The sequence below is a fragment of the Trachurus trachurus genome (genome assembly GCF_905171665.1).
Source record: "Trachurus trachurus genome assembly, chromosome: 22".
NCBI classification, from domain to species: domain Eukaryota; kingdom Metazoa; phylum Chordata; class Actinopteri; order Carangiformes; family Carangidae; genus Trachurus; species Trachurus trachurus.
Genome location: NC_139907.1, coordinates 17,827,804 through 17,844,572, shown reverse-complemented (window position 1 = coordinate 17,844,572; position 16,769 = coordinate 17,827,804). Strand labels below are relative to the sequence as shown.

At 41.5% G+C, this 16,769-nt stretch overlaps 2 protein-coding genes across 2 annotated transcripts in view; one reads left to right on the top strand and one right to left on the bottom strand.

The window, feature by feature from the left end:
- fsip1 (fibrous sheath interacting protein 1) overlaps positions 1 to 685 on the top strand; it is a gene marked incomplete at its 5' end in the record, with an annotated part of 29,350 nt that extends 28,665 nt beyond the window's left edge. The window contains one exon of the mRNA XM_083997594.1: positions 50 to 685. Coding sequence (XP_083853720.1) covers positions 50 to 166 — 117 coding nt within the window. The 3' untranslated portion in view covers positions 167 to 685. The remainder of the gene's footprint in view (positions 1 to 49) is intronic.
- Positions 686 to 3,030: 2,345 nt separating this feature from the next.
- thbs1a (thrombospondin 1a) lies at positions 3,031 to 10,989 on the bottom strand. Its single transcript, XM_083998164.1, has 21 exons — positions 10,812 to 10,989; positions 10,630 to 10,713; positions 9,746 to 10,305; positions 9,513 to 9,591; positions 9,285 to 9,374; positions 9,066 to 9,175; positions 8,638 to 8,757; positions 8,101 to 8,197; positions 7,830 to 8,003; positions 7,559 to 7,735; positions 7,300 to 7,473; positions 6,926 to 7,206; positions 6,622 to 6,840; positions 6,409 to 6,516; positions 5,827 to 5,986; positions 5,602 to 5,720; positions 4,988 to 5,222; positions 4,649 to 4,876; positions 4,286 to 4,557; positions 4,077 to 4,174; positions 3,031 to 3,976 (listed from the first exon to the last, which is right to left on the bottom strand). The coding sequence occupies exons 2-21, from the start codon at positions 10,691 to 10,693 to the stop codon at positions 3,811 to 3,813; spliced, it is 3,531 nt and encodes a 1,176-aa protein (XP_083854290.1). The 5' UTR covers positions 10,694 to 10,713; positions 10,812 to 10,989; the 3' UTR covers positions 3,031 to 3,810.
- Positions 10,990 to 16,769: the final 5,780 nt, after the last annotated feature.

The following is a 16,769-nucleotide window of genomic DNA, read 5'->3' as shown; positions in this document are numbered from 1 at the left end:
GACTTATATACTGACATCATACGTACATAATGTTTGTGTCTTTCTGCAGGATGATTCTCCAGATCTGACAGAGGAGCAATTACTATGTCTACTGGATGAATGTGAGCTGACAGAGAGCTGGAGCCAGGACCCGGAGACGACTGACACGACGCCACGAGACCCCTAAAAATTCACATTGAGCACATCTGTCTGAAGCCTTGCTATCAAAATAATGCATCATAACCAAGATGTCATGATCAGGCAACTATGGGTTGTAAGAGACACATTAATGTATGTAAAATATTAGGATCTTGTATATTTAGATTTATATAGGTATGACCAGCTATATACAAAGCGCGTATACACAGTAATGTGTGTATGAGCTGGATTGCTTCCCATTGTTTTTATTTGTGTCTTTGTCTCAGCATGAGGAAAAAGAGCAGCAGGGACACCCTTTGTATTAGGCTAAGCATCATAGATGAGAACAGAAAATTGCTGTCATTAAATCTAACAACCGGGTACGGCAGCCGCAGAATGTTTTACTGCACACATAAACATTGTGTCTGTGGGGTGATGCCTGAACGCTATTATGTATTAAAGCTAAACCCTATCTGATGAAATATAGTATGACTGTGTAAGTTACGTTTGGTCAGACATCCAGCGTGGCTGTTTATGAGGACAGAGGGATGATGTGTGCTCCAAACATTCCTGCCATTCCTGCCTCTATAGGTGATCTGCTTTAGAGTGGGTCAGATTAGTTCGATCTTCTGAAATTGGAGCCCGTTTGACCTCTTTCAAGATTTATTTTCATTTCAAAAACAGGATTGCCCTGACAAAAGATGACCATCTTTGAGCATTATCCCATTTAGTTTGTTTTGGAGATTTGTGGAAGCTGTTGACATAGTCCTATTCGCTGCTGCTTGCCCAGTGTGAGTAGCTATAGTCTGCACCTGGCTGACCTCAGCGCAGAGAGCGTCTCTCCTCGCACTGGACACCTACGGGCCTATTCGTCTCACTCTTCACCTCACCCACACATTTTGACCCCGTCTAACGGACAGGAATTATCTCACATTCCTCTTGACTGAAAACACGTCAGCCAGGTGAGCCATCCAAGGTCAAACCCTAATGAGAGGCCCACTATTGGTGAAAGCTGCTGCACTATCTGTCCAGGAATCTAAACAGACGCCTCAGCACTAGTCTAAAAAAGCACACACAATTACTTTTCAGACTGCACTATACTAGTATTATACTGTAATCATACGTTTATAATACTTCCATTCATATATTATTGCCCATTTTACAAATACCCGCTGTGTAATCGATGCAACTTCATTCAGTAGGACAGATATACTGCTCATTTGAGGTAATGGAAACACAGTGAGCTCAGTATGGTAAGAATGAGGTCACTTCTAATGTAAAGAGACCAGCAACATACTGAGACTGTCTGGGTTTTCTGGCTTTAACCTCACCGGTGCTTTAGATTACAGCTCTTTCTATTTGAAGCCTGAATTCTGTTTGCACATGATATGCTGGTGCAGGGTCTTTCAGCATAACAGCAAACTGCAGACCCAGTTTATGGCTACCTCATCTCTTTTGAGGAGTTTTATCCAGATGTTTTAATGAAAACTGGATTTTCACGCAGTTTCAATTCTTAAGATAGGACCACAGCCATAACTTAAAGTTCACAGCCCCAGAAAATCATGCAAAATTCCTTATGTCTATCTCTCATGTGGAGGGCTGTCTTTTGAAGGTGTAAGGAGATGCCTGTGTAATGTGTAATCAGATCTATATGGATGTGCTGTTTAAGTGGGTTATACTTCATGTTGAGTTTTCCTGCTGTTGACTCCCGAGGATACTCCCTTTCTCCAAGGCTTCACTAGACTCAACTAATGGATTCCAGTCGCTTGACAAAGCATGCCTCGGCTCCTTTTGCTATTCTAGGGAGAGGACCTCAATAAGAGTATGAGGTCCAAAAACACTGAGGAAGTGGCTTAGGTCATGAACAGTCCAACTGACTATTTAACTGTTTGTTTGACCACAAAGACAACAATCAACCAAGATTTTTTTTTCCTGAAGTTTTTATTGTTCACTTGACATTGCAAAATAACAGGTAGGAGTATAAACAGCACTTTGGGTAGAAACTATAGTACAATGTTTATTGAAAAGCTTCACTAATAATTAAAAATGACACATACAAAAACCAAAATAACAAAGACATCCTCATGTCAGTGTGCAAATAAGTTTTATACAGACAGAAACGCTTCCAATATGAGGCTACGCCTCTAGATAAATTATTTAAATAGCATATATCTACACAAATGAAATAACCTCAACATAAAACAAACATAATAATTTATCAAAAAATGCACAGGAAATACATATAGCACAACATAGTCAAGACAACATCTCTTAAATCCTTTACGTTCCTGTTCGGGCTTCTTTTGCTACAAAAATATCTTATATACAGCATATAAATGATACTAAAGTCTTGCTTTATAAAAAAAAAAAAAAAGAAGCCAACCAATTTGTACTCTGTTGCTAAAAAAAGTGATTCTTGTGTATTGCTGGCCTCAATACAAAAAGAATTAATGAGGTAATATTTGTACATAAAGGGTTTCCTTTGATTTTCCCTTGTCAGAAATGTACACACAAGCTCAGGCACACCAGTCATGCACACTGTGCAGAAGCAGAATATTTGAAGATACTGGAAATGATGCCTATCTTTCACTTTTTTTCACTGTTTTGGTCTGATGTTATGCTATAACTATGACTTCAGTTAATTGGAGTAGGTTGCTTACAACATTTTAAGATACCGTAGTAAGATGCAAAGATGAGCGAGATCTAAAGCCTCTATGATGATTAAGTAAATACAAACAGCCATGTGTAACATTGGTTAACTAATGACAGGATATAGACTGGCCCTCGCTGTTTACGTCCCTTGTCAGCAAAGATTAGAGATATTGACATTATAATTGCTAATAATTACTGTTCCAAAGCAGTGTGCAGCCTGTCTGCTTTGTGGCCCTGTGCTGTCCTGAATTTTGTGCTCTCCTTGTTTCTTCTAGTGCTCTTTCCTGAGAAGACGAATATTTTAGGCCAGCCCTAAGCCTCAGCTAAGACCTTGTATTATATAGGTCTGCCTGAACGTGGGGTAAGGGGTTATCAAAATATTTTAAAATCAATGTTGACTTGGTTGTCTTCATAACTATACTTGTTGGGTGGCAGTCATGCAAAAACACACAAACAACATTCACTCTCTTTGATAGTAACAGTCAGTCCATACTGTCCATGGTCCCTCAACAGTTCCTTCAAGGGGCATATTTACCCCAGCCTAAGAAAGTTCTCCAACTGCTTTCTTCATACTGAAACAAGCATCTTTGAGTCCACAGCAGATGTATATTAATGCTCAAAAGTAGAAAAATAATAAAAAATAATAATAATAAAAACTCTTTGGTCCCTCATCCACAGAGGAATATCGCCAACCGACAGGTGTGCAAAGCAATCAAATTTGGCCCTCTTTCAATGCAGATCAGAGCAACAAGGTGAGAGGGCCAATGTCTTCTGAGCAGAGCTGCGCTCACAATTTGAGTTTGGTGCAGTGGTGCAGAATCATCATTGAACTTTGAATTTGGCTTTAAGTCCTGAGGTCAGTTTACCTCACGTTAGTTCACTTGGCCGTCATTCCTCCGATGTGCATTTCTCAAAGGAAAAAGTCAAAGATATCGATCCAGGCGCCATGTTATGTACTCTTATGTATCTGAAAGAAATGAAGAAGAGAAAAAATGTTACAAACTGAATCTAGAGTGATGAAAGTGAAAGAAATATTTTTTTTCATGTCACACCACTGATATGCTTACCTCTGCATTCATATTTGAGGTCTGAGAAGTAAACCATCTCCTGAGAGAAGACATATAAGCCTAGTCGCCCGCCAGCATATGTCTTGTCGTAGATGTTTCCAGAGTCGGCCATGATCCTCTTGCCCTCATACATGACAACTCTACAAAAGAAAAGGTAAAACATGAACTCATTGCCATTTTAAAAAAGGCTGCTGATTTGTAATTGAGTGACAGAGCATGTATAAGGGGATTTCAGCTCACCTAATAAGTCCAGTCTTGGGTCTGTGGGTCAGGTGCCATCTGTAAGCAGTGAAGTCCTTCCAGCCAATGTTCTTGGGGTCGTGCCAGAGAGTGCGCACCTGAAGAAGACAAACAAAGAGTTATAAATTAGGTTTAAATGACAAACAGTTCAACACTGTTTTAAATTGAATGTTAAATGTCCAACTTGAAGCCAATTAATGGATGCTCACCTGTCCTGGGGTGTCTCCGGTATGCCACAGAGCATTCCTCAGATGCTCACCAGGGCCGGTGGTGGAGTTGACCGCTTTGATTGACAGGCCAGAGTAGCCCTGAGCTCTTGTGGGTGTGTGGGACCAGTAGGTCTGTGTGATCTGTTTCCACATGACTGTGTAGAAGCGTGAGCTGGATTGGTAGCCAAACACAAACCCGGCATAATCGTCATCTCTGTCTGTGTTGATGTAGAATGTTCCCCTGAAATCCACTGCACCAAACTCATCGAACCCTGAAATAAGACGGGAGGAAGACATGGTTACTACCAATACACAAAAACACAAACAGTATTGTAGTTAGATCACTGTCTGCATAATACGTACCAACAGCAATGCCAGGATCACAGTTGACTGTCTGTACCAGCTCCTTGCCCTGATTACGGACCATCCAGTTGGGGTCAATCTGAGAGGTACCCTTGGGGTCCAAAGGAACCATCTGGAATCTGCGGAAGTCTGTTTCGCTGATGTCAAAGTTCTCTGGACAAACGTCATCGATGTCCAAAATATTGTCTTGGTCAAAATCAAATTGGCACACATCACCACGACCATCACCTGAGAGGAGAAAATAAATATTTAGATTATAATTGCAGAGAAGATGATACTCTCTAAAAGACCATGTCCATTGATTTGTACCACATTCATCATGCCATAAGACCGACTCACCATCAGTGTCCAGTTGATCAGGGTTAAAGGCCAGTCGACAGTTGTCCTTATCATCGGGAATGCCATCATTGTCATCATCGTGGTCGCAGGCATCGCCCTTGCCATCTTTGTCATGGTCTACCTGGTTGGCGTTGGCTATGTAGGGGCAGTTGTCCAAGTTGTTCTGGTGACCGTCCTCATCAATGTCCTGGTTGTTGTCGCATTTGTCTCCTACGAGATCTGAGTCAGAGTCGATCTGCAAGAGAACAGAATTCCTTTACGATGAGATTTTCTCCAAAGACTGACTCTCACACTGTAAAACACTTGTCCTCGCCTCAAATAACTCACTAAACTGGTTTTTCACCAGCCTCTATGAAAGAGTTTCTTCTCTGGACATCATTCAAATCTATCCCCTTGTCTTCACGTATGTGAGCAATGACAATGTCCCTGTTGTTACACCTCAGCAGAACAACACTTTCATATTTGTTCCAAAGGCAGATGAATACAGACAAGGACAACGAGCTTGGCATTGTTCCTCCTTCAAACTGTCAAGTTAAATCAATTTGTAGGCTTTGATAGTATCCCATCAAATGTGTTTATGTAATGGGGAGGTGAAGGGTGAAATGTGATGTTACCTGATCAGGGTTGTGCTCCAGAGGGCAGTTGTCACAGTGGTCTCCCACACCATCTCTATCAGTGTCTCTCTGGTCGACATTGTACACATAAGGACAGTTGTCGTTCTCATTCAGAATACCTGTTGAGTGGAAACATACTCGTTTTAGCCTTTACAATTGTTCAAACCCCTTTCAAAGATTAGCAAAGGGAAGATTTCTTGCAGAGAATTTGGAAATATCTCTTACCATCACCATCGATGTCAACAGCACAGGCATCACCCTCTCCGTTGTTGTCAGTATCGGTTTGATCGGTGTTGGCCTCGAACACACAGTTGTCACAGCGGTCACCAATATCATCTCTGTCTGCGTCGTACTGAGCAGGGTTGTATTCTCTTGGGCAGTTGTCCTAAATTGGTGGACAAATATCAATTCAGTTAATAAAATGGGCCATGACACAAATAAATAATGTGTACAAGAGCAAAACTTTTCTTTCAAATGCTCTCCTTTTCCCCACTTTTTCTGGAATGTGAAATTCCACAGCATGAGAGCTGGTAATTTTTACCACAGCATTTTTCTTGCCCAACTTTCCAAATCCACACTAAGAATCATGGGCAACAAGCCACCTCCTCAATTCTGGCTTTATGCTGAAATTATATTACACTATTCCTGTGCTACTGGTTTTTCACTTTAGCTCTCTGTTGGAAGAACCCAAACATGGAGACTTCACATTCCTACTGCCCAGAGGAAGCAGGGCTACGGCTGATTGCTATGTCTGGTCTCTGAGGAAAGCACCGCTTGGGGCTAAATAAAACTGCTGTAATGACTCACCCTATCATCGGGGATCCCATCATTGTCATCATCATGGTCACATTCATCACCCAGGCCATCTTTGTCATGATCTTCCTGACCAGAGTTGGGAAGGCTGGGGCAGTTATCCTATGAAGCAACAAAAGAGTGGTTAGAGAGGTAGTCATCACAGTAATGTAGCGCAGATGGATAATAATGGCTTTTTATATGTCTGTCCATGTGGGGTCTGGGTACCTTTTTGCAGTGGTAGGTTGCGTTCTCCACGCACAGCAAGTCGGTGTTGGGCCATCCATCCAGATCACTGTCCTCACCACAGATATGACCATTCCCTGCATATCCTGGCTTGCACTCACAGCGGAACATGGTCTCAGAGAAGATGCCCAAGTAGATGCAGTTTGCATTTTTATTGCAGTCGTGGCTTCCATCCTGGCAGGGGTTACGGGCTGTGCAAACCTAAAGAAAATGACAGAGGGTTAGAAAACAACCAAGCAGCTAACCCACTGGCCACAAATATACTGTAGTAAGTAATAACTCAAACCTGTTTTTTAGCTGTTGCCTGTTCCACTCCTCTTCCGAAGGGCTGAGGACCGGAGAAACGTGCAGGGCAAGGCAGACAGTTGTAGCCGGGCTGAGTGTTCTCACAGCGATGGACTCCGTTCTGAGTGTGGCAAGCATCAGGAACCTCTTTGCACTCATCAATGTCCCTGCAGATGACGCCATTGCCACGATAGCCAAGTGGACACTTGCCACACTTGAAAGAGCCATCAGGGAAGCTGATGCACTTTGCGCCAGGGAAGCATGGGCTGGACAGACAACCATCTGTAGAGAGAGAGGGAGAATTCATACTTTAAAGGGGTGATCTGTTTGGAATGATGGCTAAGCTCTTGGATTTTTTTAATCTTACACACTTACCGATAGGACACTCTTGTTTGTTGCACACTTGAGACATAGTGGCATCACCAACACAATCCTTTCCACCGTATCTGGGGACAGGGTCAGTGCAGAGACGTTTGCGGTTCTGGACTCCTCCACCACAGGTGACAGTGCAGCTGTCCCATGGTGACCAAGGTCCCCAACCTCCATTGACTAAAAAGTGAATTAAAAAACATCAATTCACCTGTATTCACACACTGAATCATATACTATAATCTGGTGGTGAAATCAAACTTACTAGGACAGGGCGACTTCTGGCAGATTTCAGTTTGACGTCCTTCTCCCTGGCAGTCCTTGCCACCCATCTGGGGTGTGGGGGAGTTGCAAAGGCGGATCCGGGTGATGACCCCTTCCCCACAGGTCACAGAGCATGATGACCAAGGAGACCAGTGACTCCAGCCGCCATCCTGTTTGACTGTGGGTAACACATCCCAAATTAATTCATCATGCTATCAAACTGAGAATATTTATCATCACAATGGTTGTGTCAAGAATACTGATTAACTCACAGCGTTTGTCACATTCCTGGGGGTAGCAGTCACGGGTCTGGACAGAGGTGCCCTCACAGTTGCTGTTGATGCGATCGCAGGAGCGTCCACGCTGCTGGATGCCACGTCCGCAAGTCACTGAACAATGAGTCCATTCAGACCAGGGGGACCATCCATCCTCAGCATAGTCACTGGCTGTAGGGTGGGAGATATGAAGTTTGATTATCATTACTTCTGAGGGAAGATATAAAGAAATTAAGGAGATCATAAAAGGTGTGAAATTTAAACTTACGTGTTCCACAGCGAGGGCAGCACTCTCCGTCAGGCACGGTTGCATTAGCACATGGGATCAGAGGGCAGGAGATTTTGCGACACAAAGTAACAGATTTCTGTAAATAAAAAAAGAATAGTCAAATTAGTACAAGAATAACAAGTTACATAAGCAGCTGACTGGACATGGTACAGAAGAAAAAACTGTCTCTGCTGGTACTGTTCCAAGCCTAATTGCTGTATTTCACAAGGGACTGATCTTTATCAGGGACATGACACTCCTGCTGTGTTGACAGAAAACATCCTCACTAACACCAAACTAATTAAACAAAACATGAGCAGCCTTCACTAGATGTTGCTCGTGGGGAATATTTCATGTTGTTTTGATGATAGTAGAGAAGAAGTGTTGATGGCTGTCAGTGGTTATAAAGGGAAGTGCAAACAGAAACACTATTAGCACTTAATTAAAGCAGGAATACAGCAAATTCAATGATGTCTATCATCAGCTGAGTCCTGGCTTGTCTGAAGGTTGTATTCAAGCAGGTGTGGTGACATTTACCTGACAGGTGCACTCAGTGCAGCTGTCCATGGTCCATTCATCTTGGTCCTTGTACTTGATACCGTTGTGGTAGCAGGCTCCACTGTTGAGGCTCTGTATCAGCACCGTGCTCTGCTCAGACTGGGGGGGAAAGAGAGAGGGGGGCTGCTTAGGATGGAGGATGGAAAACTTTCACTTTGCCAAAGTTCCAATACAAATGAATCAGCGACTGAAGACATTGCTTGACTCTAGTGAAGCAGGGCAAACGCAACCGGCAGCCAAACATATTTGTGTATTCACATGGGTCTCATTAAGAACTTGGCTGGCGACTGCCATTACAGCGACAAGTGGCTACGCACTGGGAATGCGTTAACGGGGAAATGGAGAGGGGCGGAAAAGAGGGATCGAAAGATGACAAAGAGCAGACCCTGATGGCGCTCGGAGCTTACCACTTTCTGGAGGTCATTTGTCAGCTTTTTAACAGTCACGCCGAGTCCCTTCAGCTCCTTAAACATGCTGGCGATGTCCTCACAAGAGAAGCCACAGACAGACTGCAGATCTGAGTACAAGGGAGAAGAATCCAATAAATAACCTCAAGTCTTAATGTTTTACTACTAAGCTTCAGAAAAGAGAAACAGACTCGTCTCTTTGGCGAGGAGAGGTCTCACCTTTGGTTTTGTGGCCAGTGTAATCAGTCCTAATGGCAGGGCTGGAGCCGTTGACTGGGTTGTCCAGGGTCATGACATCAGTTAAAGTAGCTGCAGGGGGAAAAGAGGAGAGAAGACAAATGTAAGTTTTGTTCACCTGAGCACAAGGTGGTATCCTGCTGTCAATTTTACATCTGAGTAAGAGCCATCAGTTAAATGAAATAGATTTAATGTATTTTTCACACTTACCTCCACTCTGGCATCCCTTATTTCTCAGTATAGCATCCAGGGTGGTCCCAAAGACAAAGCGCACATTCTGAAGAACTCCCTGAAGGAAGATAAATTAAAGTTAGTGATACTTCAAACTCTTTCACCTCTACTTTCTAATGAGTTATTATGTGAGCACAAAATATGGAGCCCTAAATATTATTTCTCACCCTTATGCAGTTATTTAGTTTCAACGTGAGGCAATAGGGTCTTACCATAAATCTGTCTTTTCCAGCTCCCTTTGCGATCCTGAGCTTAGCGATGTCCGCCACCTCCTGGAACAGCACCTTCTGGATCGGCACATCCAGCTCTGACACGTTGATTTCCTCGCAGCCGACGTAAAGCTGCACGCGGTCGTCCTGAACGAACAGCGTGATGTTCTTCCAGTGTCCGGTGGCCAAGTCCGCATCCTCGATGGACACTCTCTGCTGGTGGTCCATGGTGGAGTAGACCACATCCAGGGTGTTGTTCTTGCCGTTGGAGACGATCTCGAACACGGGTCGGGATCCGTCGGTCCTCTCGATGGTCAAGAGGCTGCCTCTGGTTTTCTTGAACTGTTTCAGGTTGATGAGGAGGAGGAAGCCCCTCTCGGTCTGGATGGAGTCGAGCAGGTCCCTGAAGGAGCTGTCGGGGACGGGGGGGATCAGGTCTGCATTGAGGACTTTGTATGCGGGGCTGTAGGGATCTGCTCCTTTGACCAAACTCACTCCGTGGTGTCTCTTGTTTACTCGGGCCAGATCGAATAAGTCATACACACTATTATCATCTCGACTCTCTGTGGTCAAAGAAAAGAAAAGACACCGGTCAGTTAATGACAGTGTCCAGGAAGATGCAGGAAAAAAAACAAAGACACACAGGCTACAGGAGCTATACACCAGTCAGAACTATCACACATTGGTCAAAATATATATAGGCTATAGGCTATATTAAAAAAGAATAATATCGAATTTCTCTTTTATAATGATCTGCAATGAGTTTACACCCAGAAACATTGTCTCTATGAATTATTAACTTCAGTAGACCTATATATGAGAGCTTGGATAATTTAAAGAGTTTGAAAATCTGGTATAGGCTATATTATTAAGATTTCCATTCTCACCTGCCAGTCGTGCACCTTCACAACTCCAAAGCATCACCAGCAAAAAGATGCCGCACAGCATCATCTTGAAACCTCAAACGATCCCTATTACAACCAGAGTAACAGAGTTAAACATGACTGCATCTGGTCATCAATAAATGGCAGTTGGCAATAAAATACTACTAATAAAGAGTTTTACAAACCTTTAAAATGAAAAAAAGAAGAAGTCCTGTGAAAATGGATTAAAAAGAAGAGGAAAGTCCTTCTTAGTTAGATAATTTATCCCGTTTCTCTTCCTTCAGCTTTTGTAGAAGATCATTAAACTGCAGTAAGTAGTTGCAAAGTCTCTCTGAGCTTCTGTCCCGGATTTATTCCGATGCTTTCACTTATTCTTCTGACTTGTCCCACCAAATACTAGTGCTATTTAAACAGTTTAAGGACATTCCTGAGGTCCCATCTGAACCAATGAGATGGCTCCAGGAGAAAGGGACGGACTTGTTTTCTTACCTCACAGCCAGTCACAGTATAATATCCGAGACACACACACACACACACACACAGAGGGGAAAAATGCATTCCTGAGCTGAATTTCCATCACCGGACAAATATTTCATACACGCTCCAAGACGTGGTCGTTTCCGGTCAAATAAAAGCTTGATTATTGGTCAAATAGTTTTAATTTCATGTGACTGTCACATAATAAGGAAAAAATATAGATTTATTTCTTATTATTCTTATTCTTCTTTTCGGTCCCAAAAAATGTGAGCCAATTGATTTAGTGGACTAGTTATACAAAACCAGTCATGAGCAGATTTAAAGGCCATATAAAACGTTAAATTGTATTCCATAGCCTACAGTCAGGTATTAACTCCATATTATATTCATGATATACAGCAGGGGACTTAACTTTATTTTGTGTTCTGACTTTGCTATTACTAGTCTGGCCGCTAGGGGACTCATTGAGTTATGAATGTAAGTGTTAACTGGCCTGGGACAGTGAGTGATGGGTGATACTAGTCTCTGAGTTTCTTTGTATCTGTGAAATATACAAATAAAAAAAGAGCACATATACAGTCATTTTGTATAACTTTGGCTTTGCATATCAACTGATTACACACATGTTATGGTAATAATAGATTAAGATAAGTCAATAAATATAATACATGACTAAGTGGTGGATTTGAATTTTGTGCCATCTTATCTTACTAATTATTTTGGTTTGGAAAGATTTTAACCCAGTGATCCAACAGTGGAAGAAATGCACAGATTCTCTTTTTATTAGCCATTATCAGAACCTTGGTTTTACAATTAAGTTTTTAAAAAATCCTGCATTTACAACCCTGCTCATTTAAAAGTAAATTATAATCAACAAAAGATACTGAACTTTAAAAGAACGTGTAACTACTTTTTCTGCAGATTTGACTCAAAATAATATGATAATAATGAACATATTAATAATGATGTAACTCGGAAAGTAACTTCTTCATATAGAGTTAGAAAGTGAGGTCCAGTGATTTTCAACCTGGGAGCCGGGCCCATCAAAAGGGCCACAAGTTTGACTGGGATGAAGGAAATGTTCAGTAAACTAATAGAAAGGAAGAATATACTGTATAATGGAGCAACACATGAATTGATAGCTATTTTTAATTGTCCATCTTTTGAAAAGGATGGGGACTTAAATATTTTGACTAAATTCTTTCCAAATCATGACATCACCACTAGGATGAAGGTGAAGGTTTATGGCTGGACGTCTAACCTCTGACCTCTTTACTCTTTCTCTCTCTTCTTTCCCACAAAACCACCATGAAAAGTCAAAACCTTGTTGACAGAGATTTGTTTCAGTTCAGCCCTGAGAAGCAGATACACATTTGTTCTTTTGCAATGTGTAACTGTTTGACTCATGCCAGCGTGCAGACTTGTGGATTCAGAGGAAAGTTGTGGAAAGAGAGAGAAAAAGAGAGGGAGAGTTTATGTGTGTGTGTGTGTGTGTCTGTGTGTATGACAGTGATAAAACTCTTCTGGACAAACAGTGGAGCAGAGAGGCGCCTACATGCTGTGATGGCTCTAAATAGATGGTTGTCCAAAAATAGGCTAGATATATGGACAAATGATATAGTACACACCACATATACCTCAAACATACCACAGGAACGCACTGGATTTTTACGGTCTCTGTGTTTCTGTGACATGTAGGATTTACAACATGTAGCCTACTATACTCACCTTGGTGAAACATAAGCCTACAGGAAGTGATAAGGCCATAACAATGCTTCACTACTCAAGAACACATTCAAAAGGAAAGTTTCTACAAATCTGTGTAATGGGGTGAAGTTGGACTGAGATTATCTAGTTTCATGGGAAGTCTTTTTTTTTTTTTAGATATCATGGGCAGGTGTGACAGGAAACAGCTCTGTGGGTGTGTGACTGTGAGCTCACAGTGTGGGAGGTGTAACTGAGTGAGTGGAGATGGAGATGCGGAGACCTGCCAGACTCGCACTACGCCGAGCCAAAACTACAGCGGAAACAGGCCCATAGATAGGAAGTGTTTACTCTGTGTGTATTCCCTATGGCGTTTCTTTCCAACTCTGGAAGATTACGCAGACGCATCAGAGGGTGGGGGAGTTGATTTGAATTTCCCAGTTTTTTTCTTAAAGAAAAATAATCAACTCCTTTGGTTTATACATATCCTGTATATTATATAATTATGCTCCTGAATCATCTCCCATAGGTCATGGGTGTTGATTTGGTGGTAGATTTCTGAACAATCTCAAATTTTATGGTTTTATTCTATGACAAAAAAAAACTCCAGTCATGATATTTAAACTTTAATGTCTCTGAAAAGACCAGTTGGCTAAAATGGCTAAATGAGACTTCAGAGGTTGTGTTCATCAATGTCATCACACCAAAACTGTTCTACTCACTAATCTTCCCTTAGGTTTTTATTAGGTTTTGCAAAACTCCTTCTTGGAAAAAAAGACTTTTAAGAGATAAGGACGCTATGTTTAGCTGTGAGTGGGAAGTTTAGTGGTGGTGACGCCTAACATCAGCTTTTTACTCTGGCAATTGCATTTCGGCTTTACAATCACAGAAGAGATATTTATTTGTGGTTGTCATGCTAAACACAACATGCTAAACACAACATGTTGGGTGAATATAAACTCTCGTTTGTCACAGAGTTTATTTGTTTTTTATTTTTGCACAAAATGTCCAAAAAAGCCAATGGCTTTTTGTCAACAGAAACAGGGTGGTGTTTACATGCAGGTGGGTCTCAAAAAATTACATAATTTCTCTGGCTCTCTAAGCACCGGAAAAACACTTCAAACAAGCCACTTTTTGTTTATAATATGGTTAGCATGACTAACACAGAGATAAATGAAAAATCTGTAGAAAACAGAGTGAAAACTTGGAAACAAACGGTTGTCCATAGTTTTTGTATGAAGTTAAGCTAATCAGCTGCTGGTACTTCATATATACTGTAGACATACGTAAAGACATTTCATAAAATGCATCAGTTTGTCAGACAAGCTTAAACCTGATAAGGTTCAATATTTAAACCAACAGATTGGACTTGAGATGTTGAAGATGTCAAACAACACAGGGAACCCAAGAGAAACTTTATTATTATTTGTTAATTACACTCCAAGCTTTCAGAGATGATGCTCAAGCACTGTTCCTACAATGTGTATGAGGAGGATTCAGACACAAAAAAGGCTGCACTCAGAGATTACTGCAGATGACAACAGACTGGCAGTCCAAACTGGCAAAAAATATAAAAAATTGAAGGACTGACGCAGGCAGTCAGATACCAACGAGAGCAAACTCTATGGCAACAGAAACAATCTCAAAAACACCAGTTAGAGCTCCACCTTGCACTGCATGTGCATCGGAGAGGTGATGAGTCATGGCATACGTCTGAGCAGGCAGGTGAAGAGATCATTATTGTGCTGTGGGCTTAAGGTGGTTGAGGCAGCTACATGAAAGACAATTGTCAGGTATAACAAGACTAAATAGCCTATCCACCCAGCATGGGCTTACAGCTGTCAGTGAGGATTTACTGTGTTTTCTGGGATTGTGTTGATTTCAGCACTTGTTTATACCACTTGTTGTGTATGCATGTCAAATGAAGTTCATCCAGCCCTTGAGCAATGAAGTGCTTTGGAATGAAATAAAACAAAGCTTCACTTATATTAGTGGTGAGGACTGCAGCTGCTTAATATCATGACTATTGTGGAGTTGTGATGTGCATTATCTTTGTGACAAGTGTAAATTCCATTTAAAAATGATTAAGCCGAAATAATAGAAAATGAGAGGATTATGAGTAATTCTAAATTCTAACATCTGGAAGGTAAATTTGAGCTATTTTGTGGTCTATTAAAAGTTTAATTTTTTCATTTATTAACCAGACAGACTCAAGCCAGCTTGTTTTTTTTCCCATCTTAATACTGTCACTCAAAATGACTATGACTGCATAGAAAGAGCACGCTGATCTGGAGCAACATCTGTCGATACACATATTCGATGCAGTGCATCTGTGTTGTTGTACTGACAGGTTGAAACTTAAAATCATAATCATAACTCGTCCAACACGTTTTCCACTTGCCCCCTTTAGCTGTGGTTTTCAAAAATTTATTTCGAAAAGGGAGCAGATGTATGAGAAAGACAAGCGTGTAGTAACAACTTTTTGAACACATCATTCTCTAAAAAAACATGTCCAGGGGGAGAAAACTTGTGTAAATCCTGATTTATGGGAAAAAAATCTACAACAGCTTGAGAAAAAAAAGGTGGAAAGAGTTGGTAGGAGGCCTATAAAGCTACTAGTCAGAAACAGAACATCGTGAGTCACTGATAAACAAGGTGGGAAGCTGCTGGTCAGCTATAATTTTTATTTTGGGAACAACTGTTGATTCATGTAACTCCACTGAGACATTTGTAGAGGGGGGGGGGGGGAAGGCCAGATCACCATCTTGATATTTACTCTGTGGGTGACATTGCAGACTATTTATTCTTTTAATCTGGGAAACAGTGAATCCTGGGAGAATCATGCTTTTGAGATGGTAATGAACCATCTTATCGGAGGAAAATCGGAAATCAAAAGATATCATCTATGAAGGGAACTGAAGGTAGTTTGTTGCCAGACTAAACTACGTTTTTCAGCTAATACTTCCAGCTGTTTTTTCTTTGCCACGTGCTGAAACACTTAAATGACTTGGACCCCACTGCCATTGTAAATCACTGATTGTAATCCATGCCTGGCCTCAGAAGGATAAAAAAAGGGAAATATGGATATTACCGGTGGCTTTGGAGCTGGCATAGCCTGGCGAAAAATGATGCCCTGTGAAACAGCATTATAAGAACCTGTTTTGTCTATGGTGAAATCTAATTGTTGAAAATATTTTCCAATATTTTGCAGTTGTTCTTATGCACCATAAATCAGTGGTGTCTGATATAGGTATTTAGCTACATATGCAAAAATTAATTGGATTTCAGTTTCACTGAATCTGTTATGCTGCAAGGAACCAGAGAGGGATTAGATCCTGCGGTGGCTTTTAGCTAGCTCATCTTTGGATGTATGCATGGAAGAAAATGATTAATTGGTTGCAGTGAGTCCACTCGATTCCGGCAAGTGATGTCAGAGTCTGATTATGTTGGATGGACGCTCTGAAAGCTTGTCTTCTCTTACTGTTTACAGACAGACACTAAGTCATCCATGCTGCTCCTCGCCGCCAGTTGTACAAGCAAAGAGCGCCGTAGGTTTAGTGAGTGATGGCGGTAAATGCTCGCTGCTGTGCTGTGACTTTTTCGCTGCTAAATGCACACCTTTGACTAATGAGCTGACAGACCACACGCCACTCAACTGTAACAACTGTACCCGGGAATGTTAAAGGTCTTCTGAAAGAGGCTTGAGAGAGTGTTTGGTTTGTGAAAGAACTGAGGCCCATCACACTGGAGTCTTTGATGACCACACAAGTGGATAATGACTTTTGGAAAGTGTATGTAAATGGTTCAACAAAACACCCGTGTACAACTTGATTTTCAAGAATAAATCCAGCTTAAGACAACACAGAGGCAGTTCTTTGGAGGCAGTGAAAATTACAGAAAACCCTTGAATGAGAGAAGAAATGCCAAAAATAGTGAAAATGTGCTGCAGCTGTAAGACTTTG

Coding starts and splice junctions, on each gene's coding strand:
- thbs1a (XM_083998164.1), bottom strand. CDS start 10,693: ATGATGCTGTGCGGCATCTTTTTGCTGGTGATGCTTTGGAGTTGTGAA. Junction 10,306..10,629: donor TGAAGGTGCACGACTGGCAG/GTGAGAATGGAA, acceptor CTTTGACCACAG/AGAGTCGAGATGATAATAGT. Junction 4,558..4,648: donor TGATCCTGGCATTGCTGTTG/GTACGTATTATG, acceptor GTCTTATTTCAG/GGTTCGATGAGTTTGGTGCA.